Here is a 19,279-nt window from a genome sequence, read left to right as displayed (position 1 = left end):
TATTCCTTTCACCTTCAACAGAGACACCTTGGGCTCTGCAAAAGCCTTGCAGAGACTATGCCCAAGATGGACAAAGGTCATGAGTTTCTCAGATGGATGTAAGTTTGGTCTATTTGCATATCAGAGGTTAATTATCCAGGTAATTATCCTTCAGGTAATGAAGTCATATTCCCCTGGTTTGCTTACCCCCCAGTTCACTTTTGTTTATACTTTTCAGGGCCTGAGGCAGATGGTGGCCTTGGTTCTCAGGCCTGGAAGGATTGTTTTGTGTGACCAAAAGGTGAAGAGAGGTTACTAACACTCTATATGGAGTTCAGTTATACACTAATGCAGTACAGGATCTGAAAAATACAAAAGCTAAAACTTAAGGCATCACCACTTAAACTGGCCCTCAGGTTGCCCAGAGCAGCTGTGGCTGCCACATCCCTGGAAGTGTCCAAGGCCAGGCTGGACAGCACTTGGAGCAACCTGGGATAGTGGAAGGTGTTCCTGCCCATGGCAGGGGGGTTGGAATCGGATGATCTTTAAGGTTCCTTCCAACCCAAACAACTCTGTGTTCCTATGAAGTTATTTAGTAAAACAAATAAAAGTATTAATCAAAATTTACAAATGGGTTATGGTGCCTGCCTGACTGTAAGCATCTACCACAAAAACCCATGAGGACTGCTGACACACAGAGTAACTCACATTTCAGAGTACCACAGGATCAGTCATCATGCCTTCACCTAGGTAAAACATCTTCCAGTTCCATGATTAACCCAATTACTTCAATCAGATTTTTGTTTGTGTAAGTACAAAGAGATTTTAGAATCAGTCAAAATAGGGAACATAAACTCCCTTCATGATGTGTTCTATTGTTTGTCTTCAATATGAGAATAAAATCTTGTACCTCTGACTATAACTGCCCTTTTTGACACCAAGTGTCAGATCTAGAGCTGCTCTCTCACAAGGACTTTCACTGGAAAGAGCTATCCTGCTAACTTGGCAGCTCTTGATAACAGACAAAACTTGAAAGTAAATTTATTTTTTATTTTTTCGCTTATTTTCTCAGTGTATGTCAATGTACTGACACCAGAATGATTAGGAATGTCTCTAAGATCAAAGAAAAAAAAAGATCAAAGCTACTGTGTGTTCTTGTTCTATCGAGTCAAAAAAGTCTTGCAGTCAAAACTGCCCTTCTAGACTTACCCAGTCTTTGTCTGCTGCATGCACTATTAATCTTTGTTTTCCAAAAGATATGTGGACTGTCAGGTCATAGATGCTGTTTGTTGTCAGGAAGAACTTCAAATGCTTTCTCAGTACAGCTAGGCATTTGGCATCTACTTTTTCAGAGGGAAAGAAAGAAAATGCCTGAGTGAAAAATGTCAGGGCTGGCCCAGACCCCCATGATCCAAATCCACCATACTCTCCTGAATTCTAATTGCTTCAGCTGTTCCTGTAGGGGAGGAAATTAGGATTATCTTAGTATATGTTATATAATCTTGTCTATATATTGCTGTCAGACTGTTCCCAATACTCAGGCAAATACTTTTAGATGGATTCTGAAAAATAAGTATTGCTCTACAAGTGTTAAAGAATACTTAGATAAAAATTACAGAGATAAAAATTTTAAACAGAAATTAGACACTTTGGGCAAGTGGCACAATATAACCTTTTCAGCAGAAAGAACAATCAAAGATTTACTATATTTAAAAAAAATTAATGGATTATCTTATTTTCTGGACCTGATTTCAGTTTACTTATATGTAAGAGAGCTGAATAGCATTTTGCTGCAGACAGAAAAAATTCCAGTTCCAAGTTCAGACAAAGCAGGAAAGTTTGGAACTGTCAATCTGACCATTATTAAACTGTACATGTCATGACTAACACACTGAGACACTTATTTTTATATCTCCCATCCACAATATATGCTTACAGTTGCTATGTGTTTATTTACTCATCATTTCAAGATGTGACGTTCTCCTTCTACATTTCCTGGTTTCTTTGAGCTAGCCATCCACAGCTCTTGGCTAACATAATGCTGGCTAAGCTGAACCTTGTCTGGACTTTTGATGCTTTTGGGCTTCTTGGGCCTTTTCAGTATGCCTGGAAAAGCTTCTGGTTATGGCAGAAACCTAGCACTGAACAGCAGGAAATCAAAATTTTAGACACTTTATTAAATTATTTCATCTGAATTAATATGACATTAATGCACTACTACTCATTACCAATTCTTACATTAAGTCATGACAGCTCAATGTATGCCAGATCTCAATGCCTGCAATCTGCTTAGCACAGAAACAGTCATTTGCTTGCAAAGCTCTCACGGGTTCACATAACCTGACAGTTTAGTCCACAAGGGGGACTATCAAAGCAAGAACCACAGGAGAATGTATCCTAAATTCCACATTTCCACTTGGCTGAGCAAAGTTCACATCCTTCATACTACCTTGGAGCAGATTTACCAAATCTGGTTGAAAAAAAAAACAGATGCTGATAGATGGGGATTGTGTTTTTATTTTTCTGGAAGTTTATTTTCAAACTCTTCTTTCTCTCAAAAAAACTAACCTTTAAATCTCATGAAGTCTCCCAAGTCTTTCAAACACTTGTTTCTTTGATTTTGGCCCATCAAAATGCAGGTCTTAGGCCACAGGTTTTAGCAAGACTGCTACAAATTTTGGCAAAGATATTTTGAAAAGCCTTTTCTTCCCTCATTTGGGAGTTTGCTCATGACTGTCAAGCATTTGTTTGTGTGAACAGAGATAACACCAGCTGCAATAAGCATTAACCATGTACAAAGTGACAGAGAGCTTTTCATACCTGGGCTGCCAGCAGTCCCCCAGCCCAGCTCAGCCTGTTTGCCTTTCCCAGACTGCTCCAAGCTGCCCCCAGAGCTGCTCCCCACCACCTCCAGGCAGCTCAGTATTATTTCATTGCTTGTATTTAAATTGTTCTACAATATGACAAATGCAGACAAAAAGCATGAACTGTTTTCGTTGTAACTACATTCAAATGAGGCAGTTTAGAATCATATATAATCTTTTAGCTCATTAGCCAGAATAATTTATGTGAAATGAACTCTGCAGGACCAGGACTTGGGCTTGATGCTGATGGGTCCATTCCAACTCAGCATATTCTGTGATTCTACCAAAGGTTATTGGTTTAGAGCTGCTATAGTAAATGTTATGCAATTTGGACAGGCAAAAATAGCAGCCAGATACTTGAAAACTGAGATATGAACTTCTGCATTAGATTCAATAAAAATACTTGCACCAAATAAAAATTTTAGATTGCTTTAGTTTCAACTTCCTAACTTAACTCAGACTGAAACTTACTCTCTAGAGTTTTAGAGGTCCTAGGAATAAAAAATTGTCACTATACAAAACTTATTTGTAATAATAAAGTTTATTAAAATGTTTTGTTTAATTAATTACAACAGAACCTGCAGTATTTCAGATTATTACACCCAGAAAGGGGTCTTTTCAATGTTCTATAATCTATACATTTTGAACTCATGAACCATCATAAAATAAACATATGCACCTTCACTTTCAAAGAAATTCAATATGAATACTTTATCTGTAGTGCTTCACATTATACACCACTGATCTACCATCATGGAGGAGATCAAAAATTTGAGATCAAGTCACACAATACTGAAGAACGCAAGAGAGCTCTTCAATACTGAAGTTGTTTTAATCTAAAAGGGAGAAAAAAAAAGGAAAAAGGTCACACGGAACAGTCACACACCACCTTAGGAACATTTTATTACTTGAGCAGTTTCTTAAACCTTCGTTTCAGAGAGAGATCTGAGCTGTATTAGATAAAAACATTTTCTCAATGATGAGAGACATGAAAATGTGAAGATTCCAAAACTGCTCGTACAAAGAAATCTATTTTGTGCACAATGCGTAAAACATTTTAGCTATTCTGAAATCCAAGTAGTAGGTTTTTTTTTTAATATGAAAACACCAATACTTAACTGCCACTCAGTTCCAAAGGAATGGAAGGCAGAGTCCCTTCAAATGCCAATTGATACCTGCCCATTCCAGTCTTAGCAGGCAGACAATGTTTCTTCCAATGTTCCCAAATAAAGAGAAGTAGATAAATGAAAATACGAATTTCCACATGCACTAGTTAAATTTTTAACTACAATTCAAAATACCTTCCAAAAGTATCAGTCATCTTTAATTATAATGTCCATTAGGCCTGCTAGGCCTGTGTGTTTAGTGACCTTTACCTTAACAGGCTTCTATCCTAGAATTAATTACCCACTAGATTAAAAGGGCTAATATTTGTACTCTTTCCTCACCAAAGTGAGCAATATTTTTGTCTTCATAAAGAAACTGGCTTATTCACATTTGCTGCAAGTAGGTTCACTAGAATGACAACTCATAAATTGATGTTTTAGTTATTCACTGTAAAATGTGCAAGGGCATAAGTAACCTTTCTGCTTACCTTCTTAGAAGTTCTTTAGGGGACAAGCCTGTGGTATCCATATCACTAAGGCTGTCACTGCTATCCGTAGTGTCTGAGCTGCTGCTGTCCTTTTCTGATTTTTTATTCTTGTGTTTTCCTTTGTTTTTCTGCTTCTTATGCTTCTTTTTCTGTAGAAAGAACATACTCTTTTATCTCCTTGTGAAAGACTTGGATTTTTCTGAATGTCAACCAAAGAAAAAAAGTTAATTTCGGTATGGACTCAAAGCTTAACTGAAACAGAACACTTACCACTTGCTCTTTTCCACTACTCAGACTAAGGTTTAAAAAAAAATTATAAACCAAAATTAATTTAATCCAAGCACTCAGTTTCCCTAAAATAGACATTTCATTACAGTTATTTGTATATAAGCCATTAATGTAATTCCCAGAATGTGTCTGACATCTTCCACATAGAACATGAAATTACCCACAATATTGTACCTGTAGTCACATATATGTATATGGAAAAAGCAACATCGTAGCAGGATAATTTTCTTGTTCCAAAACATCAGAGAAATTCTGTTGCTTAGATTCTAGTCTCTGTGTATATATTTTTTTTGACAACCAAGCATAAATAATAAAACATTTTGAAAGGCAGATCAAAGAATCAATAAGTAAAAAAATCAGTATTTATATTTAATACCTTTTCCTTTTTGCGTTTGCGTTCTTTCTTAGTCTTGTGCCTCTCTCTGATTTTCCTATGTTTTTCTTTCCTGCTAGGCCCAGGAAAAGTTGCTGGCACCACTGTTTGTTGTTGCCAATTAGTGCCTGAAGTACAAAGTAAATGCATAAAGAATAAAAAAAAACCCAACAAAAATAAGGTCATTTGGTTATTACGTTTTGTATTACTTTTAACCTGATAGTTAAACAAAACCCCTAAATTTGAAGAGGAAATTACATGTTTTAAACTCATACCTGCAACATCCCCATTGTAATTAAATGCCTTTGCAATCTGGTAAAAAATGAAATTGCAAGGCTGTCCTATATTTTCACATCCATTTTTTATCATTACCTCTATACACTTAAAACAAAACTGATACACAAGCAAAGAGGTTTCTGTTGGTGGGTCATAGCATGGCAACAAAACATTTGCTGATGCCTGCTTACATACCACACATTTAAGAGACAGATGGCCTATTCACAAAGGCTTTTTTAAAAGAGAGGTATCATGTATTTTATATAAAATTTCACTATGCAGAATTTACACTCTAGATGCTTACAGAACCTACCAGGAGAAAAAGCTGGTGGCAACTTTGGTCCAAATTCCTCTGCTGTATCCAGTTCCTGCTTTGAAGTAGGCAACGAAGAAATGCCAGAATCAGTTGTAGCAGTCACACTCTCTATGAAAATAAAACAAAAGTTGCTATATTTGAAAGGAAAATAAGACAATATGTTTTCCAAGAAGTTTTGAAGAAAGTTCAAAGAGGCTTTCTAAAAACCTTTAAGAAAGCAAACTGATCAGCATCCTCCATCTTTATGGACTGCTTTGGCCAAATGGGTAGTTGACATTCTGAAATGTGTCAACATACTGTAGTTTTTTTTTTTTCTTTTAAATCAAAATTTACCTTTTAAACTATAAAATTATTAATTAAATTACTATCAGTGCATTTGTGCATCAGTACTATCAGTACTATTTTTCCATTACTCAGAATGAACAAAACACTCCATGAGATGTATAAGGTTAATAAACACTAAAAGTTAAATGTTAATAGAACCAACTGTGACAGTAAGTGAACAAAGTATTTTCATTTTAAGTATGTTCTTACACTAGATGTTTTGTTCCCCCTCATTGTATAAGAGACATACTCCATACAGCAGTTTGCTTGTAAAATCTACAGAAAAGGTAAATGGCAATGCTAATGACACTGTAATATGCAAGGCCTTATTCAGTGCTGTATTATTTGCATTTTCTTTTCTTTTTCTATTATTTGCATTTACATGACCAGCTTCACCAACCTCAGATGATCTGCACAGGAGCATAGCATTGTCCTAACAGTCCAAAAATGTGTGATTCAAAAATGAAACTTTTACAAGGTATTTCTTTTATGTTGCATAAAAATGAACCTCCATTAAGTACTACCTTGTAAATTAGAGGAAGAACTATCTGCTACATCAACTTGCTTGGTGGTTTCTGTCTCTCTTTCTGAAGTAGCTGGTTGCTGTTCTTCATCACTCTCTTCTTCAGAGGAAGATGATTTTTCATCTGAGGAGCTCACAAAGATGGCTTTAAATAAGTCCATGGGTGGTCGTCTGCTTTCTTCCTCCTGATTCTTATCTTCATCAGCTACCTGCTAAATGGCATCATAACAAATCATATTTAAACACTAAAAAAACTAACAATCTCTCTCTGGTAAGGAGACATAAGCACGTTGACAGGTATTTACAAAACATTTGGATAGCACAATAGCTGTGAAATGAACAATCTTAGTTCCAAACAGTAAAGCTCTGAAACACTGAGGAGCTAAGCCAGTGTCCTATGAAGAGTAGTGCAGTTCGTGAAAACAGATCCCCAGATATTATAAATTCTAATTCATTAATTGAAACTTCAATTATATAATGTTAAATTCAAGCAAAAGGAAAACATCACCTTTTTCCCCAAAATATGCACTCTCTTCTATGGAAAGGAGAAATAAATACATTCTGTGCCTGTGAGCAGAGTGGTGGTGAAGTTACTGAATTTAGTTCCAAGAATATTGAGCTACATTTTTCCTTCTCTTGAGCTCTACTTCAAGTATAATCAGAGGTAAGCTGCAATCATCTTGCATCCCAGACTTATAACCTCAAAATGCTTCAAAGTGCCATCTCATGGCTTTGCTCATCCTGAGTTGGCTCTTGTGCAAACTAATCTGTATTAGAACAATTCATGGATTAACCCATCTTGTTTCTGGGTTGTCAGGGTTTACAGCTATTCCCTTCAAGTTCAAATCCTGTTGTAAACTCACCACAGTGGGAAGAGTTTCAGTTGTCCCAGTTCCACATTCTTCTTTTGCTGGCAGTGGTGGCTGCTTCTGAACATCAGCTTTTGATCTAGCAAGACTAATGAATTCACTGATAGAATCTTTCTTCTCCTTCTCTTTATCTGACACATCCCACCTTGAAGATTTCTTTGGTTCTAAAACATCCAAAATATTCAAATCACCTACATGCCAGATTGTTCTGCATTTCATGGCCTACTTGATTTTAAATTACTCTGCTTCTTCAGTTTGACATTTTTTAAATCTAATGAATACTTGACCTATAAATGTCTTTTAGGTGGAAGAAATTAGCATTATATCACTCATTTTGGTTCTTATGTCACTGAATTTTTATTTTCAATTCTTTTGTTTGGGTTTTTTTAATTAAAAAAAAATCATGTGGCTAGGTTCTCAATGAAAAAGATGCCTCCTCTGTACTATTATCTCATGTATAGTTAAACTAATAAAGTAACAACAAACTTACTGTTGAGACACTTACTCTCTTGGATCTTTTCATTTGTAGCTTGAGATGCAGATGTGGTAGGCTCAGCCACAGTTAAGAAATTAAAAACAGAATACTTGTCTCGTTTCACTTTAGGTAAACCCACTATTGAAGAACTAGAGGGAAATAAAATTGTTTGCTGATTATTGTTTTCAACACAGAAAAGTCTTCAAATTAGCTACAGTAGTCCTTCAAATGCATGCTATTTTATCAGAGGTCACCATACTTCATGAAGCAAATAAAAACTTTGGGCAGTTCTGTATTACCTTATGACACAAGAAAACATCAAGCCAGATTTTCCACAAGCAAATGAAAAATTCAGGTATAAAAAGTTTTAAAAAATATAAGTATCAATTATCTTACTCAGGATATGGATCTCGAACATTAAATCTTTTGCACAGCAGCTTATCAGGATGCCATTCAAAGTTGTCTCTTGTGAGTTTGCCAAACATCTTCATTTTCACAGCTGTTTCCTTATCATCAATATCATTCTGAAAAAGTCAAACATTTATAACTGATAAATAAGTAACAACTTACTGAACTGCTGTAAGACTTATGAACAGGACAAATCCATCAATATTTAAATGCTGTTTAACCAATCACTACTATGTATGCACCGAGTGTTTTCAGAAGCTGCTAAACAAAAGGGCAACAAAAAGGTGACATATCTTCATAAGAGTTTGAAAGAAAGAGAAAATCAGGGCTAAGGCAACAACTGCAGCACCAATGTATTAAAAGACTGTAGGCAGCATATACCTCTTGGTCTCGAGGAACTTCAACTTTGTCAACATCATCTTCGTACTTGGCCCGGGTAAATCTGGATGAGAGTGTTGAATTTGAGGATCTGTAGAACATTGCTGCACGGAAGAACTCCTCCTGTTCTCTGCCCCGCTCCCATTCTGTCATATTTGGGTCTAAAAAGCGCTCCAATGTCTCTGCTGTGAGAGAAGGAGAGAAATGCTTAGCAGAGATGACAGCTTACTTTGGGTCAACACTTATCAAACAACAAGTAAGGTAATAAGCAAACATTCTTGCAAATATTTAATAAATATTTAGCTTACGGGTAGTATTAATCTCAACTGTGTTAATCCCTGATAAATGGAAGTAGTTTTTCAAGACAGCAAGAACGACAGCATTTGCCAAATGCAAAACTGATATTTTAAATAATTTTACTTGTAAAGCAAATTCCTTACTCATTGCCTTTTAAAGAATGTTCAAAATACTTAATGCATTTAACAGGTGATTTAAACAAGAAGGACAAGAAGGATAACCCAAAGCTTTATCAAGCAACTAAAACAGAGAACAAATTAGTTTAAGCCTGGCTAGGCTTTGGTAACTTGCTTTATGGTCTATAAAGTGCCCACTGATAAATACAGAGTTTGCACACAGATTTACAGAACAGGTTCACTTTTTCTCCCAGAAGGAAGAGGAAATAACACTAGCCAAGCAAATACACTTACAGTAAAACAGACCTTTAACCATTCCAGTTACTTATACATTTCTATGTTTCCATCATTGTGATGAGGGAGACACTAACAGTCATAATAAAGTCATAATTGAGAGTACTCAATTTCATCCAGGGAAAACCCCAGTCCTGAACAGAGGAACTGTGGGTTCAAAGCTCAAGTAGTCTGTCCCAATGTGGTAACCAGAAGAGGCTACTGACCAGAAAATATTTATTTTATTTTATATAATGAAAATTACTTTAAAAAATTAAAAAAAAAACCCAAATCACAACTAAAACAACAAACCCAGGTTTTCTACCTGTCACTGTATGCTTTCCTCTGTCAAATTTCCCTGGGGCCCATTTTCTTCTTACCCTATAGTCCCTGTGTACTTCAAAATTTGAAAAAAACCCCAACTTTCTTTTAAAGTTTATTTCAAGGCAATTTAAAGTCATGGGCTGATGATGAACTCCCTAGATCAATTTCAGCTTTTTAAGCCTTACAGAAAAATCATAGTACTGGAGAACTCACCACAGGGCACTGCAAGTACCTAGTTTAATCTAAGATACACCACAGTATCATTTAATAGCAAAAACCTAAACAAAATGGAAAGAGACTGAAACAGCATGAAAATAGATGATGAAGGAGGTTGGATTTTTTTTTTGGTTTTGATTAAGAGCTGTGCATGTACTGCTGTGTTTTTACAGTCATTTATTTTTCTGAGAAGACCTTGACAGCATAAGTTTGAGTATCCAAAGGACATACAATACAAGCTTTGGCAAGTGTGAAATACTTCACTCAATTTAGGTTCTTATCTTCCCCTGGTGCAGAGGGTATGGGGTTTCTTTTGATTCTACTGTTACCCAATCATCTTTCTGCCTTTATACGATCTGTCAGTTTAACTCCTTGAAGACAAACAAACTAAATTAAAAGGCTTGTTCCACTGACCAATGCTGAAGTGTACCTTGGCAAATGTAATAAGGGATATCCAGGAAATGAAGCAGAACTTCTGCTACATCATAGCAATGCCTAGATTCAAGACTTGCTGAAAACTGAGTAACTGAGCAGTTTTCCTGAAACCAACATGACTAAGTATCAGTAAAGATTTCTCTTAATATTGGTCCTGGAAATAAGTAAAAGGAGAAATGTTGTGGAATTCAGGAAGAGAACTCATAGTGAATATAAAATGAATTGGTATGAAAAAAAAAGGGGGGAGGGGAAGAAAAAAATTAATCAAGAAGTATTTTACCTTTTTCTCCTTGTTTAAGACTTTTCACAAATTTTTCGTATCTTTTTTGTTTTTCTGGATTTTTTGCAAATGGTTTGAAGTCACTAGAACCAGCATTTGCTAACTGCTCTGCAGCACTTGCTAACTGGCCCCCCAGCAGCATTTGCCATTTGTGAGCAGCATTTTCTGGGGAGGCTGACTGGAGTCTGCTATTTGGTGGCTGCTGAGACACTATTTTTGCTTTCATTTTTTGTTCAGATGCTTGTTTCACTTCTTTGAGTCTTTCTCTATCTTTCTCAGACAGATATTCCAAAATAGAAGGAGCTGGACCTAAGGGAGAAAAAAATGCAGTAAAAGATAAAGAGAAATGAAAAATTACTAGTAGAGGAAAAATCCCTACCACATGTGCATACATTGAGATAAAATCCTCTTAAGCAAAAATTAACAATAAAATGGCATACATGGCAAGTAAAAATTTGGCCACTATTACATCTTTTATGCTATTTACATATAACTTGATAAATTTTACTATTGTAGATACAAATGTGAGCCACAGTTACAAATTATCTTTTTAGTAATTTGAATGTGTTTCAGTGAAACATCATTTTACAGAAAAAAATCATCACAGCCTACTGTATTTATAAAAAGCTACAAACCTCCCCAACAATCCAACACATACTTTTTTTCTTTAAAATATTTAAGTAAATGAAAATACAGACAGTTATGTCAACAATTCATGAGCTGAGATGAAACTGAACAATGAAATGGCAACTAGGAATGGTAACTAGATTTGATGTATTTATGTTAGAAAATAAACACTCAAGGCCCAACCAAATTCTTACTGTTCTATAAATAAACATACAAACATGCTTGAAACACAAGCAAAGATATGATCAAATATCTTAATACCTTTCAGCTCAGTCTCTCCTAGCTGCTCCCTCCTCTGAGCTGCATTCAAAGCATGCCTGCTTTGGTGTGCTGCATCACTCGCAAGTTTCCCAGTTGACTCCTGCAATGCCTTCTGTAAATGGCAGTTTTCATTCCCTGCTGTTATCACAGGTCGAAAGTAATGGACTGGTCTGTAATTTCGTGGCAGGCTAGGTGGTGGATAAACCTGAAGGGGAAGGGGACAACAAAACAAAAAGCCTACTGAGAGAGAGAGACAACTTTGAATGCAACACTTAAAAATGTGTTTCAGAAAAAGTCAGCTCAACCTAAGAATTCCTCAATTTACATCTTACCAGTAGAAACAGATAGTACAAGCTACCAACTCCTTTAGACCCAGTCAGTAAATGGAATTGTAATACAAAATCTGGGAACAAATATACTGATAATATATTTACAACTGCAAAAAAATATGAAAACATCCATATTAAGTGACAGAAAAATTAACATGAGTCTTAGGATGCACTGCTTTTATTTCAGAAAATACCTCTTAATATTGCTTACTATTTTTTTAAACTTAAGTCAATTGATTTAATCAATTAATTGGACTACTGAGTACCTCTGTGCTTATCATATTTTAACATCTTTCAAAGTGCTTTTCCCCATGTTCTTCATACAAGCTGTTACTTAAAAGGCTTAAAAGGTTATCTTGTGCGTGCTCCCTATACAGTGCAATTTTATATACCTCAAAAATATTCTTCCTTAGAAAGAGGACCCTGTCATACTATTGTTTGTCATTCTCATTTATGCAAATGTATATGGCATTAAATATGTAAACCTGAAGACAGGACTAAGAAATTAAATGGTCACCAAAATAGTAAAGTGAATAAAGCATGAGGCTTGATTTTTGCAGAAAACTGAATGTTACATATATTTATATGTAACTGAATGTTACATATGAAAGATCTAGAACCAAAATATGGTGGGTTTTTTTTTTTTCTTTTTAAGTTAAATTAAACCATTCCCCCAACTTAATGGCAAGTAGCAGTGAATAATGTGGAAGGCATTTTTTCAAAGCCAGTACTCAGGCAGAGTTTAAATACCTTCAGGAGTCTAATAAATTTTAGGTTTCTATTGAACAACTCCCAGTGCCATAATTTTGTTCATTCAGCAATTTTTCCTGCTGACCACAACATTTATTTCTAAGAACAGAAAAACACCAAGAAGCAGCAGAGTCCGCACAATTCACGTGATGAATGATGTTAATTCTTAATACATAAAATATTGCTATCTGCTTACCTTGACTGGAGCTGATGATTTTGATGCCAAGGAAAAACCAGCCAGGACTTTACCTATATATTTAAATTCTCTTTCAGGCCCTACAAAATGATCACAGAGCTGGTCAATATTTAAAACATACAGTGTAGGCAAATTTTTTTTTCCCCTGAATATTTTCCATATATCACTATCTATTATGAGCCACAATTGTAGTTCATCTTCACCACCTTTCATTTAAAATTGAGGGTTCTGATTCTGGATTAGTATTATACCAGACTGCCAGACTGATTGCTGCAGGTTGAATATGGCTTACAGTGAAGCAACAGTATCCATACTGTGCACAGCTAATGCCATCAGTGCCGTTCATGTGTACAACATAAACATGTACTCAAAATTACGATAGTATTTCATGCACTTACACAGTGCAGTAAAAATCAAGTGGGGTACCAAGATACAATTTACAAAAATGATCTGAAAATACAGAAGTTTATCTAAAAAAAAAAGTTCTCTTTTTAAGTGCTGGGTCATATTTTGTAACCATGATTCACAATCATTTGTTTTCTTCAATGAAACTGAATGCTGTATCTCACAAAGCTGAACATACTGTCCTCTTGAAAATACACTCGAGGGTTTTAGCTACACTGATCAATTAGTGGAGGACTTTGGAAATTATTTCTGTAATTGAACACTTCAATACAGAAGGAGGACTAGTTGAATTTTCAGATATCAAGGCTGCAAATTAAAATTTACAGCAAATAAAGACTACATTTCTTATTTCTTTAACCCATATTACACTCACTCTTTAAAGAGAGCCACAGTTCTTACTTTGTTTGGATTTATACTGTTTTGGTGCTGTCCAGCCATACAAGCCATCTCCAGGTTCCTCATCCTTTAGAACTGTATCATATTTTGACAGTGTGTCAGTTGCATAAATATCATCATCTTCTTCCTCTAAAGCTCCTACACCAAAAGCCTAAAATATATTTTAAATGAGAGTTCAAAAGTGTAAAAATACTTTTAAGTCACATATCAGAACACATCTACACAGATATCTATTAATCTATATAAAATCTACAGTACAAATATATATACACTGAGAAAAATTTACATTTTTATCACAAAAACTGAGGTGGGACAAAACCCCACACCTCAGTGATTACAAAAGCATGGGACAGCAAGTTTGGTGTGTACAAGACAAGGACAGCAGATTAGATCCACCAAAGTAACATGTGCAATCTGACTAAGAGCAGGTTAAGTTCTCAAAAGGAGAAAAATATGTCACTTAACAGGGAAATTAAACAAGTGGAATTCCCAGAAAATATAAACTGACAGTGCTTCTATATAAGAACTAAAAATACCCTGGAGCAACACAAAACCTCTCTAGCTGACAGATACAGTACAATAGACAAAAAATACAAACTAAAAACATACTGAGTATTAACTTTATCTCAAAGTAACACAGGATCAAAGTAACATGGGACATTTTTCCATCCAGCTACTCAGAGTCAGGTAGTTTTTATAGCTGTGTTTTACATTTTCAGTAAGTGAAAGCACTTGAGAGTTCTAAGGATTTTTCCACATCTTCAAAATAAGTTTTAAAAGAATCCTATTCTCGAACCTCGCTTAAACATTTCTTACAATAATACTACAATAACTAGGAGCTTTTCACTTAAGCAAAAACAAAACTTATGTGGATTTTACTGCACTGATCATAAAACTATTAAAAAATGTCCTTACCTGACCTGTAATACCTAGTTTTCTTCCTTTACTGTGTCTCAGATCACCAAGTAAATTGCTAGTTTCTTCAGAACCACCTGTGAAAAGATTCAGGTGTTCTCTTCCAGATACACCAAACAAAGCTTGTGAGGGGTCCAAACCCTTATAGCCAAGTCCATGGACATTCTCTTTTGGAGTTAAGTCTACAGGCATTACATCTTTGGGTGCAAATGTCACATTCTCTGGCTGGTATTCATCCTCTTCATCCTTGTACAATATAAAAATTTATAAGAGCAAATATGACTGAAAGTTCTGTATGTTGAGCTTTTACAACATTCAGTTAACAGGAGCCTAGTCAAGTTTGCATTTCCTGAATTTGTATGAACTATACCTGCTTAAGTAGCAAAAGAATAAATTTAGATATTAAAACCTTTCTTCACACTAAGCATAGAAAATATTTATAAACACTGTTAAGATTTGAAACTGCATTTTAAAACACTGTTTGAGGACATTAAAGAATTTTTTCTGGTTTTTTGGATCTGTTATCACATTTTCTTACATACGTCAAAAGACCCCTTTTGCCTGTTCAATACCTCAGAACCCTCAGACAGTCCAGGTGGTAATGCACAGCCATATATTTTCACTGTAGGATCTGTAAGAGACATCATAACATTGTATTACATTAATAAAAAGAGGGTTTAAAATCAACTTTCTTATCAGTCTATGAATGTTAACTTCCTACTAATAAGAAAGTTTATTAGCTAAGGAACTTTCCTGAACTTACCAGGTTTCTGCCTGCATGGCTTTCTTTTGACTCGTGGTCCAATTCCTTGTCCTTCTTTCCAGCCCATTTTTCGTAACAGTTCAACCCCAATTGTTATTCTAAAAAGAAAATAAAAGGAAACAAAACCCAAAATTACTTCAAACCACACCTTTAGTTTTGTTGATAAATAATGTACATATATAATATTTGAACTTCTGTTTTTATATCCCGCTTTAAAATCAAATTGGAATGTGTTATTATTTCATACACACTACCTTCCCGTTTATAAATGTTTATAAACATACAGGTTGGTACAAGCCTGCACACTCAGAACAAATTCCAGGTGCAGGCCACTTAGGAAATGTAACACTGCAGGATCTTCCAGTCTTACAATTACAGTGGTCAAAAATCACTTTTCCAAGCAATACCACACTTGTAAGTGAAAGGAATGGTTTGGCAAAGTTTTATTCAAATTTACTTACTTAGATGGTCCTATTAAATCATCAAATGCAGTGGTTCCTGGAATGGGAGCAACCACTCCTGCAATCTGTCTAGCCTTCTCCTTTATTCTGTCTTTACTTTTAGATGCAAAATCATCTGTAGTTGTAATATCTTTTGGTGCTATCCCAAATTCACTAAGATCCTGGAAATATACACAAAATGAAAACGTTTAAACATCTTTCAAATTCTTACTTACTGTAATAGTAAAGTAATGAAAATGGCATATGACCTTTGTATTTGCTAATTTTCTCAAGCCACTTATACACCTGTTTTTGCAATAACTTTAGTGGAAATATCTTAAACAGTTTCAGAAGTACTTGCTTTTTCTGATAAAATGAAAAGGTTGAGTTTTATTTTTTAATACTGACATACAGGAGCTTCTTAAGTCAACCTAGGAAATAGTCTTTATAACCTAGTAGGATAACACTGTATACAAGAAGTAATTTCAAGTTAGTTCAATTTCTGCTGTCATGACAGCTATTTACATAAGGTTTCAATTCCTTTCTAAAGGAATTTAATTTACCTCTTCATCCATGAAGTCTTCTGGTCCAAGAATGGTTCTACCTGCTCTCTTCTGCCGTGATGATACAAAAGCTGAAGGTGTCCATCCTTTGAAGAAAGTAGATATTTAAGTAAGGTACTTAAGGCAACACAGTAGTCAAAAACAATTCAAACATTTCAACCTTACATCTTAAGGATATATCAATGGAATATTTGTAAAATTACAGTCAAAAAACCCAAGGAGAAATAACTTCAGCAATACTATTTCAACTATTCACAGTATAAGGAATAGCAGGAACAAAAATGCTTAATGACAATGTCACTAACATGACAATATAATTCTCAATTTCACCATTCCCAGAAGACAGCAAAATATCTAACCTTCCTTTGTACCAACAGTGTTAAAGTAACCAGCAGAAAAGCCACCAGTAAATGCGCCATGGAAACGCTGGTATCGTCCCTTTGCATCTTTAACAGTCTGTTCTTGAAGAGGAACTGGCTTCTTAATTCGTTCACCTGCAATCAAATAAATCAGAAAGTAAGACACAATTTTACATGGAAAAAGTGACTTCCCACTTCCTCCAGAAGCTGTTTCTTCCTTGCACGTAAGAACAGGATCAAACACTGGCCACCCTGCCGTGGACAACAGCAGCAGGTTACATTTATTTCACTCCATTGCAACTATTCGTATACACCAGTGATGCACATCAGTAAAGGAAAAGCATGAACTGTTCACATCAGAATCTTTAATTCTACTGAGTTCTGAGAACATTGGATTTTTTTTCTTGTGAAACTTTTAGTTTTTAAGTATGCAAGACCTCTGCCAGGATTTCTTCACTTCATTAATTGCTTGAGAAATTACACATCAAAAGTGTCTAAACTGAAAAAAAACCACAAAAACATAGACTTTGACACAAACATTTACCCTCTTTTAACAATATTTCCTGAATAAAGTGGCACAGATTTGGAAGTCACAACTGTAGATTAGCCCTTCAACGATGCCCATCTCATTAATATAAGCATGGGGCGGTGCGATTAGCACGAGTGCGTACACTTGAACTGTTATACTTGAGCGGTACGTGTTTTGGGGGACAGGGGAAAGGACAGAAGCAAAGTTTAGCAGGTAATCTAGTCTTTGCACCCAGAGCAGCCGCCGCAATCCGCGGGGTATCGCAGCCACAGCCGCCACCCGGTGTAGCGCCAAGGCCTTTCCCCACTCCGCTCCCAGGCGGCTCACCCCGGGCTGGGCGAGCACAGCACTGCCGAGAAAGGCCCCGCGGCAGCAGGAGGAAGGGGAAGGAGGTCTGAGGTGCGCCCACACGCCACAGCTCCCCAAAGTAAAGGCTGGAGGGCGTTCAGACATGAACCAGAGCGGACGCCGCAGGCCCTTCGGGATACCCCGGCCCCAGCGCCTCACGCCGGGCCGCTCTTCAGCGCTCGCCACAACGCACTGACAGGGACGGAGGAGAGCAGACGAACCTCCCGGGGGTCCCTTACCCTCCTGCAGCGGCTGCAGCGGGCTGCCATAGCTCACCAAGTCCTCCTCCTCGCTGTCGCTGCTCTCCGCCGCCATCTTACCCGACGGTGGCCGCGCAGGACCCGGCGGCGTCACGGGACGGAGGCGGAGCCCCGGCCCCGCCCGGGCCTCCCTCCTCCGGGAGCGGCGGCTGCGGGGAACCGGCACCGTGAACCCCGGGACCCCAGCGCCGAGCCCCCCGCAAGCCTTCAGCGCCTCTCGGCCTCACCGCGGCATTGGGGTGGCCGCCGGGCACAGCGCGGTCCTGCGGGCAGCAGCGGTAAAGGCCCGGCATGGGCCGGGCGCACGGCTGCCTCCAGCGCTACCGTGGGTGGCTGAAAAAGCCCCAGCACCGGCGGTCCGGGAGCTCTGCATGCCGGGGGCATCAACACTCAACTCCACATCAACACTCCCAAACGTTGGCTGGTGTCTTTAAAAATCACCAGCACACCATAATGTCAAACTCTCGGTCATCAGTAGCCATGCGGTAACTCTCTCGGATCGAGTGCAGCAGGTCAGGCCCCTCAGACTCAGGGCTGGGAAAAGGGCAGCAATGACTCTGACAAACAGATTTTATCTAAATTCACGTGTAAAGCGGACTCCACCCTGAATCAAAATCAACGGATCTGCGAATTTCATCGTACACTTAAGCAAATACATGGGAAAATCGGCTTTGCCACGTTGTCTTACATGCTGTTCAAGAAGAACTTACCCAAAAGTCAGGGCGTTCAATTCTTCCCTCAAAAGAGCTTCATCCCTGAACGCTTTCAGGTATCTCTGTACCTCCTTGGGAACTCCTGTATCGAGAGAGGAACATTTACTGAATGTACTTTGTACACAGACCAGTAGTCACCAGTAGGAGCTGAGTGCTCTAAATTTGGATTTTTATTTCCCGTCTTACCCTTCTCCCACCACCAAAAAGCCCAAAAACCAAACTCTGCGATTTGCGCTGAAGATTCAGCCCACAATTTTTTAAAATATCATCAGTTTCTCTGAAACCCTTGAAAATAAATTAAAACAGTCTTCAGAGATTCCTGCCCTTAACAGGTAAGACTTCTGTGTATTCTCTATCCCAATATTTATCTTCATTTGTTTACATGGAACTGGTTTATTTCAAAGTAAAACCGCCGGAGTTTCATGTGATTTCAGATTTCCATAGGAAATATTTACACGGTTCCATGCAAATAGGGAGTACTCTGTTTCACTTAGGTCTCTAATTCACTTAGAAACAATATAGTAGAAGCCGCAGACACTATCTGCATGCATGATCTTTTCTCATCATTACTAAGCACTTAGCTAGAACATACAGTGGCCAAACAAGTTGTTAGCATATTTGCTGTTGCGCTTCGTTGAGGAAATAATTGTTCCTGAGTAGTCGATACTATGTGACTTTGTGACTAACACACCGGCTTAAATAAACCTTTTTTTGCACAATGCTAACAGAAAACCTTTTGAGTGTTTTGTCTGATCAATTCAAAGAGTTGGGTAACCAAATACTGAAGCTTTTTTTCACGTTAAGGCTTTTCTCAGAT

The 19,279-nt window shown here is 37.1% G+C and overlaps 1 protein-coding gene across 3 annotated transcripts; it reads right to left on the bottom strand.

Annotated features, from left to right (window-relative positions):
- Positions 1–3,365: 3,365 nt before the first annotated feature.
- Positions 3,366–17,821, bottom strand: GPATCH1 (G-patch domain containing 1). 3 transcript variants are annotated; one of them, XM_014258875.2, is made up of 20 exons: positions 17,729–17,821; positions 16,613–16,747; positions 16,254–16,339; positions 15,712–15,872; positions 15,251–15,348; positions 15,060–15,118; positions 14,488–14,733; positions 13,576–13,723; positions 12,772–12,851; positions 11,497–11,701; positions 10,609–10,917; positions 8,671–8,852; positions 8,278–8,405; positions 7,912–8,030; positions 7,401–7,570; positions 6,539–6,749; positions 5,688–5,798; positions 5,102–5,226; positions 4,438–4,586; positions 3,366–3,679 (listed from the first exon to the last, which is right to left on the bottom strand). In XM_014258875.2, the coding sequence occupies exons 1-20, from the start codon at positions 17,802–17,804 to the stop codon at positions 3,658–3,660; spliced, it is 2,820 nt and encodes a 939-aa protein (XP_014114350.2). In that variant the 5' UTR covers positions 17,805–17,821; the 3' UTR covers positions 3,366–3,657. The 3 variants fall into 3 exon arrangements, with proteins under 3 accessions (XP_014114350.2, XP_087918569.1, XP_087918568.1); XM_088062443.1 differs by lacking the exon at positions 3,366–3,679 and adding an exon at positions 3,704–4,053 and having other exon boundaries at positions 6,539–6,746; XM_088062442.1 differs by lacking the exon at positions 3,366–3,679 and adding an exon at positions 3,705–4,053.
- Between the last annotated feature and the right edge of the window lie 1,458 nt (positions 17,822–19,279).

This window comes from Pseudopodoces humilis, chromosome 14 (genome assembly GCF_049639895.1).
Source record: "Pseudopodoces humilis isolate 2021_Gansu_Grassland_sample_001 chromosome 14, ASM4963989v1, whole genome shotgun sequence".
Taxonomy (NCBI): domain Eukaryota; kingdom Metazoa; phylum Chordata; class Aves; order Passeriformes; family Paridae; genus Pseudopodoces; species Pseudopodoces humilis.
This window is presented reverse-complemented; position numbering and strand designations above follow the sequence as displayed.

Coding starts and splice junctions, on each gene's coding strand:
- GPATCH1 (XM_088062442.1), bottom strand. CDS start 17,804: ATGGCGGCGGAGAGCAGCGACAGCGAGGAGGAGGACTTGGTGAGCTAT. Junction 15,119..15,250: donor GCCATGCAGGCAGAAACCTG/GTAAGTTCAGGA, acceptor TGTCTCTTACAG/ATCCTACAGTGAAAATATAT. Junction 8,406..8,670: donor AAGTTCCTCGAGACCAAGAG/GTATATGCTGCC, acceptor TGACTTTTTCAG/AATGATATTGATGATAAGGA.